The 18,371-nt window shown below is 35.6% G+C and overlaps 1 protein-coding gene across 6 annotated transcripts in view; it reads left to right on the forward strand.

Moving 5' to 3' along the window:
* Positions 1 to 18,371, forward strand: part of NOL4 (nucleolar protein 4) — a 356,147-nt gene that overhangs the window by 292,508 nt on the left and 45,268 nt on the right. For all 6 annotated transcript variants that reach the window (XM_066246998.1, XM_066246992.1, XM_066246993.1 and 3 more), the window contains one exon: positions 17,197 to 17,377. In XM_066246998.1, coding sequence (XP_066103095.1) covers positions 17,197 to 17,377 — 181 coding nt within the window. The remainder of the gene's footprint in view (positions 1 to 17,196; positions 17,378 to 18,371) is intronic.

The following is an 18,371-nucleotide window of genomic DNA, read 5'->3' on the forward strand; positions in this document are numbered from 1 at the left end:
CCAGATCGGCAGAGCATCACCCCCTGGTGGGCGTGCCAGGTGGATCCCGGTCAGGCGCATGTGGGAGTCTATCTGACTGCCTCCCTGTTTCCAACTTCAGAAAAATACCAAAAAAAAAAATATGATGAAGAGTTCCTGCAGAGAGAGAGAGGTCCAGGGGAAATGTGGAGGTGATAGTGCACCTGACCACCTTGATGATATGGAAAATATGTCAAGGGGTTTTATTTTTGGGTTAGAGAATTTAGTAAAAAACAACCCGAGAATTGTGGCTTAGGATACAAACAACACAGAGAAAAGTTCTCATACTAAAGGAATAAAAATTAGATTAAGAATGTGCTCCATATTCACTGGTTGACTCAATAGTGAACAACACTGTGTTATTGTGGGTCTCTGCAGGCAATAGGTAACACTCCAAAGGGTAACTGAAGAGTGTAGAATAAAGGGACGTTTACAGCAGTGTGAGATGGGCCTAGACATCAAGAGGAGATGGTGAAGCACAGTAAGACAAGCAAGTGAGAGAAGGTGGAGGAGCAATGGAGGTGCACTGAAGGGACACTGTTGGCTGAATCAGATAGAAACAGAAGCCTGGAAAAAGGGGCTGTCTGATGGGATGCAGGTTCTGCAGTGGTGGAAGTCAGCTGCTGCCAGACTGTGGCATGTCAGGGAAGGGTCCTGGGGTCCGATACCCCAAGTACTCTCAACCTCTGTACTCCCATCAGGGCTTCCTGTTGAGGAACCTTAGCAGCCAGAGAGCAAGTGAGGTTAGCTGCATTAGGTTCACAGTGGTTATACTCCTAGGACACAAAGTTAGAGAGTGGATCTAGAGGGGGAATCGAGACTATTCAATGTACCAGCAAAAATACGTGCTGTTGCAATTTGTTGTTGTAAGACAAGTTTTAATCTAAGCTATGTGAATGCTTCCATGACATAACTGAACCAAACCCTAGGGATCATAGTCAGAGAACTTTGGATTTGAAAAACATTTCAAATCAAATGTAGAATGGATTTCTGTATATTCACTCACACACACACACACACACACACACACACACACACACACTCACTCACTTCTAAATCTGCCCATGACTGCCTTTTTTTAATCATTCCATTTTTGGCCACTTGCCTTATGCATATTTTTAAGGAAGACCTTCCCTCTTGGATCATCCATCTCTATTTTTTTACATCTCCCTGTTTTATTTCAGTATTAATGGTTATCACTGTCTGAACTTAAAATTATTATTTTTTATTTCTTTTTCTCCCCTAGTCTGTCTCCTGTTGCATGTCTCTAGGTCCCTTGAAGGCAGAGATCCTGTTTATTTTATCTGGTGATAAGTTCCTAGCACTTGGCTGAATGAATAGCCTAGTGCAGTGGTTCTCAAAGTGTGTGCCAGAGTGCTCTGGTGCGCCCTAGAAGATTTCCAGGTGCGCCCCATGGTATTCTAGAGAAATATGTATTTGTTGGGGACCAAAAACCTACAGGGTTTTCGGAGTTTAGGTTTTGGGGGAACAAAGGTGTGTAAGCTTACAGAATTGGCTGTAAACTGACAGTCTGCCCAACCCCACACCTCACTTGCCTGATTAGGTTGCAAAGGGCTGTTAAGCTGTGGTGCTGGATTGTTTACACTACCCCCCCCCCCATGTTCCCTGGAAAGACTGGAGGTAAGTTTTTTTCTTCTATCCTTTATTTGGTATAAAGTTAAGATGATATGTATGGTGGGGGTTTTGGATTGATGATTAAACATAAGGAATTGTCTCTTGAAGCCTTTTGGATTTTAATAAAAGAAGAATATGTGGCAATATCTAAAATAGCTTTGAACATTTTACTACAATTTTCAACATCCTATTTATGTAAATTAGGATTTTCTACCCTCATCACAATTAAGAGTAAAAGGAGAGGAATTCTTCAATGTATTGACGAGGAAATGAGTTTGCCTTTCAAATATATGCCCAAACATTGAAGAAATCACTAGGACACATCAGGCTCATGTTTCTCATAAATACAAGAATGAAAAAACTTAACACATTTGTGCCGAGACCTGCCAAATTTACTAAATCTTACTAAGAATGTATTTATATATACAAAAAGATAACTTTTTATCATTTCTTTTTATTTTTTAACTCCTCTTTTTTACAAATTCTAAAAAGCATAACAAAAAATGTAACAAAAATGTTTTTAGCCTGACCTGTGGTGGCGCAGTGGATAAAGCGTCAACCTGGAAACACTGAGGTTGCCGGTTCAAAACCCTGGCTTGCCTGGTCAAGGCACATATGGGAGTTGATGCTTCCTGCTCCTCCCTCTTCTCTCTCTTTCTCTCTCTTTCTCTCTCTCTCTCTCCCCCTCCCCCCTCCTCTCTAAAAAGAATAAATAAATAAATAAATAAATGTTTTTAATGTCAGAATAAATTTAATTTTGTCATATTTATTTTGTTTAATTACCATAAGGACTTCATATTTTTTTAAATATTTGACTTAATTATTACAATATATTTCTCAGAAATTTGTATATAGTGCACCTACAGTTATTTGTAGGATTTTAAATGCACCTTGACTTCAAAAAGTTTGAGAACCACTGGCCTAGTGAATAAAACACATTCAAAAAAACACATTTTTTTAGGCCTGACCTACGGTGGCGCAGTGGATCAAGCATTGATCTGTAACACTGAGGTCACCGGTTCAAAACCCTGGGCTTGCCTGGTCAGGGCACATATGGGAGTTGATGCTTCCTGCTCCTCCCCCCTTCTCTCTCTCTCTCTCTCTGTTTCCTCTAAAATTAATTTTAAAAAAATCAAATGTTTCTTTAAAAAAAATAAAAGGACATTTTTTAACTCAATTAACAAAATTAATTGTATAAGAGTTTGTCCTGGGTTGTACAGATGATGAGACCATGAAAAGGTTGCCTGTTGAATATGACACCGTTATCTAGCCCAGGAGACTAGATAGATGAAGATATCATTAACTAAAATCAAGAATTCAAGGGGCAGAGTGAATTATGGTTGGAGAGGTGAAAATGTAAGAAGATGAAGTATAGTTTGGCATACTGAGTGGGAAGCACCTATGGGGTATGTAGGTATTTATGTCCAGTAGGTAGCTGAAAATGTGTGCCTGAGACTAGGTCTTAATTGTGGATTTAGATTTAGAGGCCTTTAGTGCAGAAGGGGTAGATGAAGACATAAACACAGATGAGATCTTTCAGGGCAACTATGCAGAGAAAGAAGCAGACTTAGAATCAAAATGGAAAGAAAGAGAAACTTAAACTTATACGGACCAGCGCGGCTCCTAATAACGGTGTGGAATTAAGGAAACATACTCATCAAGAAAAAAATGGGACCGGGAGGACTTTCCAAATGCCGATGGCAATATCCGAGGGTCCCATAGTCCCAGTTTGCTTTATTATATAGCCATATGCAAATCAAGGAAGTCCTTGATACAAAGTTACACATCCAAGGCTAAAACAGGAACTCTCCCAAGGCATAAACAGGATGCATTAGTGAAATCTACCAACATCTGAAAACAAACAAAGAGTCAGAGGAAGGGGATGTAAATTGCTTCCAGCAACCTAAGGAAGCAAGTGAAGTGGGTGCAAATATTCAGCAACATAGCCAAATATGGAGATGGAGGGAGGAGAACTTAGCCTTTTGCTAAGCCTCGAATCTACAATGGCTTTCTGCCATTTATGGTCCACAACAGATTCTACCAAAATTTATCATGGAATAATAAAGTAATATAATCCAAGTATTAAGGAAGATAATACCACTATTCTCCAAATGCAGGTAGTGTTCTAAGAACATTAATGTGTTTACTTGAGTATATTTTTGAGAAGTTAAAAAACTTCTAAAAAAAAATAGTCCTGGCCGGTTGGCTCAGTGGTAGAGCGTAGGCCTGGCGTGCAAGGGGTCCCGGGTTCCATTCCTGGCCAGGGCACACAGGAGAAGTACCCATCTGCTTCTCCACCCCTCCCCCTCTCCTTCCTCTCTGTCTCTCTCTTCCCCTCCCGCAGTGAGGCTCCATTGGAGCAAAGATGGCCCGGGCACTGGGGATGGCTCCTTGGCCTCTGCCCCAGGCGCTAGAGTGGCTCTGGTCACGACAGAGCGACGCCCCGGAGAGGCAGAGCATCGCCCTCTGGTGGGCAGAGCGTCGCCGCTGGTGGGCGTGCTGGGTGGATCCTGGTTGGGCGCATGTGGGAGTCTCTCTGACTGTCTCTCCCCGTTTCCAGCTTCGGAAAAATACAAAAAAAAAAATCTAAAAATTAATGACTTCCTGAATAGTAGTACATGAGCTTTCATTGTAGGTGGAAAAAATTATAAACTTTGTATCTAATTATGAAGAAATATGTCAACAGCGGAATTTCTCTTACTACATACCCTATACCCAAAGTCACCATGGTAAATCAGAGCACTTTACATAATTTATAAGTAACAGAAGCAGTGCTGTTAAAGAGAGGAACATTTTTTTAAAAAGCATAGCATTTACTTATATGTACATATAACATTCACATATAGTCAGGCTTAAGAAATGTGTTTTAAATTCATCACTTAATTATTTTTAGATTATTTCACGTTGTCTGATGCATATTCCCTTTAAAATTTAATTTCACGTAGTGTAAAAGCATTATCACTCAGTGATTTAGGCAGCATCACAATTTTGATGTCTTTTATAATTACCTTAGTTTGACTATTTCATAATTAATATACTTGAAATAGCAAAGTGGATGAATAATTTTTACACCCAGTTTAAATTAAATTAGAATAATCTGTAAACTTTTATTCCAACCTGTAAGAATTAAGATCTCAATTATATGGCCCCTTCAAGATACACAGTTCAGATGGAATTATATTTACTATATGATTGAGCATAATGTTCATCAAAAGTAGCTATGAAAGAATTCATTATGTAGAGTGACAGTAGGAAGGAATTGTTCTTCATTCTGCTCATTCAACCATGCCAGCACACCTGTTTCTAATTTTGAAACCATTTATGATTACCTCCCAATGTCAGTGTTGAAATAGCATCATCAGTCAAGTAGCTCTCCTTGCTCAAAAAGAAATGTGAAAAGATGAAAATAGCCATGGCCATTTAAAAAATAATTTAATTGTATTTTTCAAGTGTCTGTTTGCCAGTTCAGCCTAATTTTCTTAAGACTGTAGTGAAAATTTTCAAGGCCATACTTAAAAGATTTTGGCTAACTGACATCTGGGATAAATAAATAGTATCTGAGAGGTCAGGTACTTGGTTCAGGTTTTGTTGACTTATGCTTATATAGCCATTTGTGACAATATAGCCAAACCATAACTTTAACATAAAAATTATAACCTTAGTGCTTTGAGAAAACTGATATCCATGGAAATGAAAAGAAAGTTAGTTTGTTTCTTTCAATTTATAAAGTGGCATGCATTATTTTTATTTGGTTTCAATGAAAATGTTAGTCAAAATAGCATTAATATCTATAATTTTATTTGAGCATTAATCCATAATATATACATATTATGTGGACAATACAAATACATAGCCATATGATCAGACTAGTGTCATTAACTACCAGAAACTAATTAAATCCCTTAATAAAGCCCTGTTATGTATTATCACAGATTTGATTACACTGCAGATGAAATAATGTACCTCATGCTGCCCAGCATTATGCTAGATAACCATTATATAGGTATTAGCATTAATCTTCTGACTTCACTATGTTAATAGGATCTTATGTAATAGCTATTGGTTAACTGCTCTATAGAGCACTTGAAGAAACATGGAAATGGTATGATGGTTAACTGCTCTAAAAAAATCTTACTGACTTCCACTGTGCTTAGCAAATTTAAAGTTAAAAATATTTGTTCTGAATTTTTATAATAACTAATATTCTGAATTTTGATTATAGCTATAATGTTTGATAGCTAAAGATTTTTTTAAATTTTATTTAGAAAATTAAATTTAACAAGGTGACATTGATCAATAAGAGAACATAGGTTTCAGGTAAACATTGCTATAGTATCTGAACTGTTGATTTTGTTGTATACCCTGTTGTATACCCATCATCCAAAGTCAAATCATTTTCTGTCACCTTATATTTGTCCCTCTTTTTACCCTTCCTCCCCCCCATAACCACTTCACTTTTATCTATGTCCATGGGTCTCAGTTTTACATCCCACTTATGTGTAAAACCATACAGTTCTTAGCTTTCTCTACACAATGATCATGTTTAGAATCTTGCTTTGAGGGAATTTCTAATTATTAAAATATAATTGTATTGGCACTCTCCCATCCTCAGTAGGATATTTGGTTCAAGGTTTTTTGATCTATAGCAATTTGAGAACTAATTTATATACAATTGAATTCTTTGGTCTCTTATAGGTTATCTTTTATTCTCTATTTCCTTTTCTTGCATATTTTCATAAAGGTAATTGTATACCAGGGAAGAGATACAAGAATTTTAAATAGGTCCTGCTTCTTTTGTTAGAGGATGTCTGGGGGATAGATTAGATATCTAGGGAGAAAAATATTTTGTTAATCTGAAATTTAGGTTAATAAGGATGTGAAAAAAGGAAAAGGTCATCATTTCCCCTTACTTTTAATGAAAACAATTTTTAAGTCTGCTTTATCCAGACACTACTTTGTCATTTCACTCAAAAAGTAAAAATGGACTTAAATATCTTTAAGAAAAAATGTAGCTGTTTAGTATTACATACATGTGATAAAATTCTGGAAATAAGATTAAAAACTAAATGACAAACTATCATCATAGGATATAATACGTACAATAATTATGAGAAACTTGGTATCTATTGGTGCTTGTACAGGACAATTAAGGTGGCTCAGAATATTTAGTGGTATGATTTTATTATTCTGTTTAAGTTATGATCAGAGTATAGAGTACACAAGAGGAAGTGACAGAATGTGTGGCTGGAAAGACTATTCTCCAACTCTGAAGAGCTTTGGATGTCAGTAACTTTGGGTTTGAATCTCAGGGGGTGGGAGTAAGGGGAGAGAAATCTGGAAAGATTTTTAAAGAGAAATCAACATAGTGGTTTACAAAGATAAATTTGGGAGGATATGGATAAGATGTGAAGGAGTAAATACTAGTCAGGAGGTTACAATAGCCCAAATGAGAAATTCTGGAGCTCTGAATCATGTGTGTCTCAGATGTATACCAGCGAGGGCAGCCCCAATATGGATCAGAGAGGACCTGGATATCGTTTGATTGATAGAAGCCAGTGTAAGAGAAAAATAAATAATCTTGGCATGATTCATTAACTAGAACAAGAAACATTGGTGACAGAACAGGTGTTGTTTTGTTTTTTTTAATTAAAAATTTTTGTAATGGGCATCTGGAGGAAAGAGGAAATAAACTTAATTTTAAAATGTTAAATTTGATATAACTGAATAATAGGAAATTCAGGCATGAGCTTCAGGAGGCTGAGAGTGTACAGGACAGTAAGAATTTGAGAGTAACAGTTATACAGGTAATATCCGAAACCATGCCTGCCATAGAATCTCCTGATAGAGGGCATTGCAACTCTCTCACCAAAAGAGAGTTGGATTAAAGAGGATTTAAAAAATAGTTAAGAAAGTTGTTCCTAACCAATAAAGCCCAATGGCAAATAAAGGGATGATTTCAAAGATATTTTGAGTTTTTCTAAATGTATATTTAAAAAAAAATAACTCGAGAAACAAAAATACATGATGAGAACATATTTCCTGTATCTACAAAACAGTGTAGGACAAAGGTAGGCTTACAAATGTGGGTACATGAAACAACCAGTCAGTGGTTGTCTTTTTGTTTTGTTGTCAGTTTCTTTGCTGTACAGAGCTTTTTAGTTTGCTATAGCCCCATTCATTTATTTTTTGCCATTACTCCCTTTACCTTTGGGGTAGAATTTATAAAATATTCTCTATGACCAAGGTCCATAAATTTAATGCCTATGTTTTCTTTTATGTAACTTATTGTTTCAGATTTTATCTTATTCTTTAATCCAAACTGTAATTTAATTCCATTATTTTCCATGGGACTTTCCAGTTTTCCCAGCACCATTTATTTGAAGAGGTTTTCTTTTCCCCATTTTGTTTTTGGCTCCTTCATCAAAAATTATTTGCTCATACACATATGGTTTTATTTCTGGCTCTCAATTCAATTTCATTGGTCTCTATGTGTGTTTTTCTGCCAATAGCGTGCTGTTTTAATTACCATCGCTCTGTAGTGTAGTGTTCAAATTAAAGTCAGGTAGTGTGTCTGTTTTTATCTCCCCCCTCAGGATTGCTTTGGCTTTTGGGGTCTTTTGTGGTTCTATACAAATCTGGTGTTTTTTGTTCTATTTCTTTCAAAAATGACATTGGGATTTTGATAGGAATTGCATTAAATCTGTATATTGCTTTGGGTAATATGTCCATTTTAACAATGTTTATTCTTCCAACCCACGAACATGAAATACCTCTTCATTTCATTATGTCTTTTTAAATCTCTTTTAATAATGCTTTGTAGTTTTCAGCATATAGGTCCTTCACATCCATTGTTAAGTTTATTTCTATATATTTCATTCTCTTAGTTGCAATGGCAAAGCAAAGTGGGTTTTTTTTTTCATTTCTTTTCCTAGCTTCATTGTTAATATATAAGAAAGCAGTGGATTTTTGTATATTGATTTATATTCTCCCACTTTACTGCATTTGTTTATTGTTTCTAATAGATTTTGGGTGGAGTCTTTGGAGTTATCTATATACAGAATCATGTCATTGCAAAAAGTGACACATTTTCTTCTTCCTTCTCAATTTGGATGCCTTTTCTTTCTCTTGCCTGATGCTCTGGCCAGGACTTCCAGAACTATGTTAAATAAAAGTGATGAGAGTGGGCATCATTATCTTGTTCCTGATTTTAAAGGAAAACCTTTCAGTTTTTTTTTACCATTGAGTATGTAATTAACTGAGGGTTTATCACATACGGCCTTTATTATGTTGAGGTACTTTCCTACCATACCCATTTTAATGAGTATTTTAATCATAAATGGATGTTGTATCTTACCATATGCTTTTTCTGCATCTATTGATAAGATCATATGTGTATTTAATCCTTTGTTTTGTTAATGTGGTATATTACATTGATTGATTTGTGTATGTTGATCCATGCCTCTAGAATGAACCCCACTTCATTGTGATGTATCATATTATTGTTAATGTACTCTTGTATTTGATTTCTTATAGTATTTTGTTTCAGATTATTTTGTTTGTGTTCATCAGAGATAATGGTCTGTACTTGTTTTTTGTTGGTTGGTTGGCTTTTTTAAAAGTGTTATCTTTGCTAGGTTTTTGTATCAGGGTTATGTTGGCCTAATAAAATGTTTGAAGAGGTATTTTCTCTTCTTCAATTTTTTGGAAGAGTTTGAGAAGGATGGGTGTCAAATCTTTGAATGTTTGGTAGAATTCACTAGTGAAGCCATCTGGTCCTAGACTTCTATTTTTGGAGAGGTTTTTGATGGTTGTTTCAATTTCCTCATGATCGAGTCTAGGAACATATATTTTTTCTAGATTATTGAATTTAGTGGCATGTAGTTCTCTATAATAATCTCATACGATCCTTTGTATACAGTCATCCCTTGCCATACCGTGGTTCACTTTTCACGGTCTCACTGTATCGCAGATTTTGAAATTGTATAATCTAATTTTGTATCATGGATTTTTCACTATTATCACAGAATTTTGCGATATATAGGTATTTTTATATATTAATTATTTGCAGTAATATAATTATTTTCTAGCCTTAAAATTTGAAAATATAAAAATATTAATTAAAACATATTAAAAGAATATTAAATCATCATTACATCATTCAAGCTATAGTATATTTACTGGTGAGTACCCAGACAGAATTTTATATGTTGTTAAAATTACATAGGTTTAAGAGTGTAGAAAGTGTTTAAGAGCATAGGAACTGTTTATAAGAGTGTGGGCAAGGTTTATAAGTGTGGGGAGGGTTTATAATGCCTTAAAATATATATAAATTATAAAATAAATATAAGGTTGATACTTCTCAGATTTTTACCTATCACAGGGGTTCTGGAACCTAACACTTGTGATAGACAAGGGACCACTTTATCTATGATGTGTGTGGTGATGTCTCTTTAATTTCTGATTTTGTTTGAGTCTTTTTTTTTTCTCGGCAAGTCTAGCCAGGGTTTGTCAATTTTAATAATACATATTTTCAGAAAAACAGCTCTTTATTGTATTAATTTTTATAATCTTTTGTTCTCTATTACATTAAGTTCTCTAATTTTTATTATTTCCCTTCTTCTGCTGACTTTGGGTTGCTTTGTTCTTCTTTCGCTAGTTTGTTAAGATGCCATGTGAGGTTTTTTACTTGGGATTTCTTTTGTTTCTTGAGATAGGCCTGTAATAATATAAACTTCCCTCTTATTGATGCTTTCACTGCATCCGAGAAGTTTTGATATGTTATGTTGTCATTCTCATTTGTCCTTATATGTCTCTTGATCTCTTATTATTTCTTCTTTTACTCAATCATTTTTAATAGTATGTTGCTTAATATTCACATATTTGTATTTCATACTTCTTCTGTTTCCTTTTTTTAAAAAGCTATATGTTTTGATTCTGGGTTTTTTAATATGTAGTTACCATTAGGTTTATGAAAATAAAGTTTCATGTATACATTAGTCATTTGAATGTATCTGATCTTCATCCTCATTTGGAAATTCATACATTTACCCCCTCCCCTCTTATGTTTTTGTTATTATTATGCTTTAAGTTTGTTGGTGATCTTACTCATACTCTTGTGACCTTTTGTTTTTTGTTTCAGGTAGAATAGTCCTCAAGTATTTCCTGCAATGAGGTTTTCTGGTGATAAATTCCCTCAGCTTCTGTATGTCTGGAAAAGTCTTTATTTCTCATTCATATTTAAAGGGTAACTTTGGGGGATATATTATTCTTGGCTGGTAATTTCTCTTCTTCAGTAATTGGACTATTTGGTTTCACTCTCTTCTAACCTATAGAGTTTCTGCTGAGAAGTTTGACAATAATCAAATGGGCTTTCTTTTATAGATTACTTTCTTCTTTACCCTGGCAACCTTGAGAATTTTCTTTGTAATTATTTTTTTACAGTTTTAATACAGTGTGCCTTGAAGAAGACTTCTTTGGATTGAGATAAGTAGGTGTTCTATTTCTTTCTTGGATTTGAGTATTTAGCTTCTTATTTAGGTTTGGGAAGTTCTCATTAACTATACGTTGAAATTGGCTCTCTGTTCCCTTCTCCTTTCTACTTCTGGTATGCTTACATTCTAATGTTGCTCTTTCTGATGGAGTCAGATAGTTTGTGTACAGTTCTTTCACTTTTTTAATGTCCAAGTCTTTTTTTTTTTATCTCTGCATCATTTATTAATCCTTTCCTCCTATTGGTCCACTTTATTTCCTAGGCTTGCATTCTTGATCTCTTTTATTAAGTTCTTCCTCTCCAGAATTCATTTGGTTCTTCTTTAAAGTTTCAGTCACTTTGGTAAAGTACTCCTTTTGTTCTTTGATTTGTTTTCTGAGAACATTAAATTGCCTATCTGTGTTTTCTTGCATCTTGAGTACTTTTAAAACTGACATCTTGACTTCTCTGTTATTTATATCATATATTGTGTCAATGTTTTCTGGATAGTTTTCATTTTCTTTCTGAGTTGCCTTGTTATCTTGCTATCTTATTTATTAATGGTATATTATGGATTCCTTCTCTGTCTAGGTGTTTTTATGTATGAGTGGTACTTCTCCAGCAGATTAATACAAAGAGGTGTTTCTCTTATTTACCAGTAAGTGGCATTGCATGACAGTTTTTCTAGCTTTGTAAAATGCCAGTGCTATTTCCCACAGCATCTGCCCTCAGAGCAGCTACAATGTGTGTGTGTAGGGTTGGCTGAGGGAACCATCCAGCTTCATTATTGTTTTGCCCTCCGAGTAATGGTGACCCCCTACCTGCATGGGATAGCCTTGAACCCTGACCCTGAGATTGGTCTCAAAGTGCACCCTTTGCTGAGAGATAAAAGAGATTCTGTAGTACCAGTTTTCAGGTTTGCAGATAATGTTCTCCATTACCCAACATCACCTGCAGAGGGTGACAAGCTTTATAAGTAAGTGGGGTGGCAGGACTCGGCTTTTTTCTCTGACTGGAATGCTGACTGTCCAACAACTGCAGGTACACCCCTATACTATGTCCTTCGAAGGTCTGTAGTCTGAGCTGCGGCTCATACTACTGACTAATAAAGAAATGCCCATTGAAGCTCTTTGCTCCTCATGGCTAAGGGGAATGCCAACCACAACAGATTCCTCCCCTCTCTGGGCTGATCCCTGTCATGAGCTCCCAGTTTCAGGGCTGCATCTGTGGTTCCTTTAAACCCTTTTACACTCTTACCTCTCCCTTTTGTTCCTACTTTCCCAACTTTAGATGTTTCAGTACACAGATATCTTAGGCATGTTTTGCACTGAGGAACGAATCCTTTGTCAAGTTATAGCTGCTCAAAATGTTGAAACTTCAAGGAGAAGGACCAAAGGGATCTCTCACACAGCCACTCCTCTGATGTCATTCAAGGAATATTACTTTTAAATTTTCATTTTGGCTGTATTAACTAAGAAACTTAAAATTGAATGTTAGAAACCTATAGAAAAAGACTTTATTTTTTTTAGTCAATAACAAAATGACAGTGTTATATTTAAACTTGTAATTTAAAAATGCTGTCTTTACTTTTATATTTAATAAAAACTTTATAGCTATCAGGAAGAATTTTAGAGTAGGTAACTTTGCAGTATATTTGGTTACTTCTTGCCAGCCATGTCTCCATACATATTTGGAGTGTGGATCCTATTTATTTTGAATTTTTCTTTAAGGCAACATTTCTCAAATCTTTATTGTTTATAAAATCATGTGAGTATGTTTGTGAGTAAATATTGCTACAAGGAGTGTTTGTCAATGTAATAATCTTAATAGACTTTGATAAAACTCTGGGTAACAGCTCTACTGCTGTGATTTTGGTTTCGCAAATCAAAGACAAACTCAACGTATCTTCTCATTTCAAATCTTATGATGATTCATGGTTCCTTAGATTTAGTCAAAACATGTCTTTATTATCTTAGTGGGTTTGGGAGCACCTTTGCAAAGACCCATCTTCTGTGTTGGAATTTAAATCATCTGTGTAGCCAACAAGTGGAGGAGACTGTAGGGAATGTTTCTGACTATACGAAAGAAATTACTTCCTGAGTAGGTGTGTGGTGATGGCATCATAAGTAATTTCAAATTATCCCAGGTCATAAGTGCATTTACTATGAGTGCAGGCAATTTTTCTTAGCAGTCTAAGTGGGAGCTCTGGATTTCTCATATCTTTTATAAATTTCCCTGGAAACACTTAGCAATGTACTCAGCTCTGGAACAGTTACTATCTGTGAACAAAGAGAAGCTTTTAGAAGGTAGAGATGTTTTTCAGCAGTTTATATGTGAAATATATTGCACACCCTCACCCCATCTATACTAATAGAGAAAAGGGGAAATTTCAGAGAAGTAAGTTAAGTAAAAATGCTTCTGTTATGCAGCCTACAAAGAATCTATACAAGTAGGAGAAATCCAGTAATGATCTTATAGAAAGTTCAGGCAAATTGATGCCTAAATTATTCATGTTGTTTATTATTTTGTATTTATAGGCTCAATTTGAGGCCTATGCATGTTTCTTTTCTTTTCTTTTGGGAGAGAGAATCAGAGGGGAGAGAGAGGGGGGCATTGAGCTGCTTCTGTATATGCCCTGACCCGGGAATTGAACCAGCAATTACTGCGCTCTGGGACAGTGTTCCAACCAACCATGCTATCAGGCCAGGGATTAATTTTTTTTCCTTTTTAGAGACAGAAGAATAGAGAGAGAGGGTAGGGGGAAAGGAAGCATTCATTTGTTGTCCCACTCAGTTGTACATTCATTGGTTGCTTCCCGTATGTGCCCTGATCGGAGTTTGAACCTACAACCTTGTCATTTCGGGACAACGCTCTTAACCAACTGAGCTAACCAGCCAGAGCCTATGCATGTTTCTTTACCTTAAAAAAGTGAAATTCTCGTACCCTGACTACCTCATTGGTTAACTAAAAATGTAATTTGATGCAACAATGACTTGGAAGCTCCAACTGCTGTAACAATGTAAAGTAAAAGGCAAACAGACAAAGATATCTGAATTACTGAATCTAGCAGTAAATTTTATTATTTTGATTATCTTGATAGAGAAATGTTAATGAAAATATGCAACCTGACCAGTCTGTGGCATAGTAGATAGAGCGTTGACTTGGGATGCTGAGTACCCAGGTTCGAAAACGGGCTCACCACAAGCTGAGCATGGGATCATAGACATGCCTCCATGGTTGCTTGGCTTGAACCTAAAGGTCACTGGCTTGAAGCCCAAGGTCGCTGGATTGAGCCCAAGGTCACTGGCTTGAGCAAGAGGTTAGTGGCTTGGCTGGAGCCCCCCACACACACACACTCAAGGCACATACGAGAAAGCAATCAATGAACAACTAAGGTGCTGCAACTGTGAGTTGATGCTTCTCATCTCTCTCCCTTCCAGTCTCTCTCTCACTAAAAAGGAAGGAAGGAAGGAAGGAAGGAAGGAAGGAAGGAAGGAAGGAAGGAAGGAAGGAAGGAAGGAAGGAAAGGAGGGAGGGAGGGAGGGAGGGAGGGAGGGAGGAAGGAAGGAAGGAAGGAAGGAAGGGGAAGGAAGGAAGGAAGGAAGGAAATATGCAGAGTATGTAATAGGTTGTAGAGAATATAAAGCCTAAGAAAGAGTCAAGGCCTTGGGCAATACAATAAAGGCAATGTAACATTTTCCATGCCATTTATTTTGGAAATCTACTTTCAGAAAGTTATATTTAATCAAGTAAAGCTCATTTAAAAAAATACATGCTTGTCTAAGGTACTTAAGTAAAGAAATTCCTTAGGCACCTGTGGTAAGTTAGAAATACAACCTCTGTGACCCAAGTAGCAGCTCAGGTTCAACAAACTTAAGTTTGTCTGTCTAGTTTCTGTGGTTAGAGTGCAAAGGAGTACAAACCAATCTTCTGAAATAGTGTGTCTGTGGTGGATCATGAGGAGACAATGTTTACTCTTCCAAACCATTCCCATTCTTTCCCTCACCTATAAGTAATCACCCATTCTATTATATGGCCGTTCTTAAAAAGTATGAAATACATAATTATATTCATATATATCTTAAAGATATATATTATATATATACCATATAAAGGGTATATTTTTTAAATTTTTTAAATTAAATTAAATTGGTTTATAGACTTATATAACTTCATGTGAGCAACATTGTAAATCAACAGCTATAGGTACACATCATGCTCACCACCAAAAGTTTGCCTCCATCTATCTCCATACAATTGAGCAACTTTACTGGTGTTGCCCTCCTTCTACCCTGTTCCCCTCTGGTGACCAGAAACCTGTTGTGTGCCTCTATGTGTTTTGGGGTTTTTTTTTGCACGTGAGTGAATGAAATCATAGGTATTGGTCTTTTTCCATATTACTTAGTTCACTTAATACCTTCATGATCCAAGAAATGAAAACAACCTAAGTGTCCATCGAAGGGTATATAGGTAAAGAAGATGTGGTATGTGTGCGCGCGCGCGCACACACACACACACAATAGAATACTACTTACTCAGCTGTAAAAAGGTGAAATCTTGCCATTTTCAACAACATAGATGAACCTTGTATGATATATTTATTGATAAGGGCAGAACCTTATTATATAAGTCACTATAAGTGTTTCTTTAATCTGTTGTATATTTTTAATCAATAAAATCAGAATCAGAACAACCTTGTGTTATCTAGTGCACTGCTGGTGGTCATTTAATCATTAATGCTATCTTATTTTCATGGACTTTTTAAAAGAAAATTCAAAATATGTTTTTAAAAAGCTAGGATAGGAATTTTTCTGTTGGATGAGTAAAATTTCATTGCCTAGAAATATAACAGCATCCATATATAATATAATATACTGCATCCATATAACATATAATACTGCATTTCAAAACTCCTGTTTTGAAAATAATCTTCACAGCAACCCAGGGAGCAAGTTGTCATTTTGAGACTTTGGGAACTAATGATTATTAAGAGCTGCTTACAGAGATAAAATGTGACTACAGGGAATATTTATTTTTTATGGTTTTAAAATCTATGCTTCTTTGAATCCAATATTAGTGATCATTCAAGAGAAAAGCATGAATTAACTTTATATTAAACTTTTGCTCAAAAGGCAATGTAGACTAAATTTTATTGGAATTTTCAAATTTTTTATTTCTCAACATATAGCATACTGCCCAGAACCTTAATAATATATGATACAAATCTTTGTTTAAATACAAATGACTCCCTACAAGGCCTGTTCTGATTATTAATACAATTAATTATATGCCTGCTTGGTACAGTTACTATGGTTTGCAATAATAGTTAATAATGGAAGTCTGAGCTGGTATGTTTAATAATATAACTTAATTCTATATACAAAATATCAATGAGGCCTTGGGTAGGTAGCTCAGTCGATTAGAGTGTTGTCCCAAAACACCAAGTTGTGGTTTCAAGCCCCTGCTCAGGGCAGTTATGGGAAGTGACCAATGAATGCATAACTAAGTGGAACCACAAATGAATGCTTCCATTTCTCTCTTTACCCCTTCCTTATTCTGTCTATCTAAATGTAATCAATTAAAAATGGTTTTTAATCAATGGGAAAATATTGTAAGGATACACCTTCTCCTTTTAAGAATCTTTTTCCTGTAGGTATATTTTACTGTCATTTTCTTATCACAGAATAATAGACTGATATGTCTCAGAAGAGTCACCAATTTCCCCAAACTGGAAACTCAGATTTTATCATGTTGCCGAACTTATCTTCAATGAAAAGACTGGAAAGTTATACTGCTTTCACCGCTTGGCTACTGTGAACAACTCTCTTCATATACTTTTAAATTCAGTAGGAAATTGTAAATTGCTCCATCTCCAAATGTGTCTCACATGGTGGCTTTGCTTTCCTTTTTTAGTTGTTTACAAAGTTATTGAAAATGTGCTTATGTGCTTGCTTAATATTGACTAGTATATATTTTTTTCTTATTCAATGCTGACATACAGATAATAAGATACTCCTGTTCAAGGTAAAATAGCACAGGATTTGATAAACAATGGGATGTTGTTGTCATTGCAGGACAAATCCTCACCAGCTGACAAACAGTGTAAACCAGACGCGGCCCCAGCCTCTTACACCACCTCAGCAGTTTCAGGCTCACAGGAGGTGTTGTACATCAACGGAAATGGGACCTACAGTTACCATAGTTACAGAGGGCTAGGAGGGGGACTGCTGAATCTGAACGATGCTTCCAGTAGTGGTGAGTTGACACTATATATTGTGTTTTGGTGTCCATATGGGCGTAGTCAATTCTCTAAAACTGAGAGAAGAAAATGAATATACTGTTCTAAGCAATCAATCCCAATCTGCTGAAAACATGACTGTTTAATACATAACATCCATCTCCCTTCAAGTCTATATTTCTCTATTCTGTTGCTGTTTCTGGAAGGAGCAGCTCTATTATGCAACTGAATGACTGCTGTTTTGTACTAAAAAAAATTCTCAACTAGAGAAATAGCAAGATTTTTAGCAAATAGTTATACATTCTTCCCCAAAGCTATAATGTACTATTCTCTAGGAATAATGGCACGTGTTCTTAATATTTAAAGTTTTTAATCTGGAAAATTTGAGACCCAGGAACTTTACTGACTTCATGAAACATACATATGCAGTCCTTGTACCTAAGAACAACTAAACCAGAACCACACAGAAACAACCTGTGGCTCTCCAGCCAATATCTTGTTAATGACAATGGCACACTGACAAGCAGCTAAATGTTGTAATGGAGCCAGTTCATACTGGCTCATGCTTGATAAACTTTTAGGAATTTGAGCTTATATGCCAGAATGAATTCCAAAAGTGTTATACAAAGCCACACATATATTAGGAATAAAATACATGGATAAATTTCTTATAACTGAGTTGTAGGAAAAACTTTTCTAACCTATACTTAAATCCAGGGAAAATGAGTTTCATTTTATACACAGACACACACACACACACACACACACACACACACACACACACACACAACTTTTACATGACAAAACACACTGTAAGTAAAAAAAAAAAATTGATGAAATATAAAAATTATTAGCTTCTAGAAAGGATTAATAGGCCAAAACCTGAGGGACTTCTAAAAAAATAAATGCCCAAAACTATATGTTAAAAAAATAAGCACTAGATATATGAATGCACAATTCCCAGAGAAAGCAATGTCAGGTCCTTTAAATACAGGTAAAGTAACTGAAGCC

The sequence above is a fragment of the Saccopteryx bilineata genome, chromosome 11 (genome assembly GCF_036850765.1).
Source record: "Saccopteryx bilineata isolate mSacBil1 chromosome 11, mSacBil1_pri_phased_curated, whole genome shotgun sequence".
In the NCBI taxonomy this organism is placed as follows: domain Eukaryota; kingdom Metazoa; phylum Chordata; class Mammalia; order Chiroptera; family Emballonuridae; genus Saccopteryx; species Saccopteryx bilineata.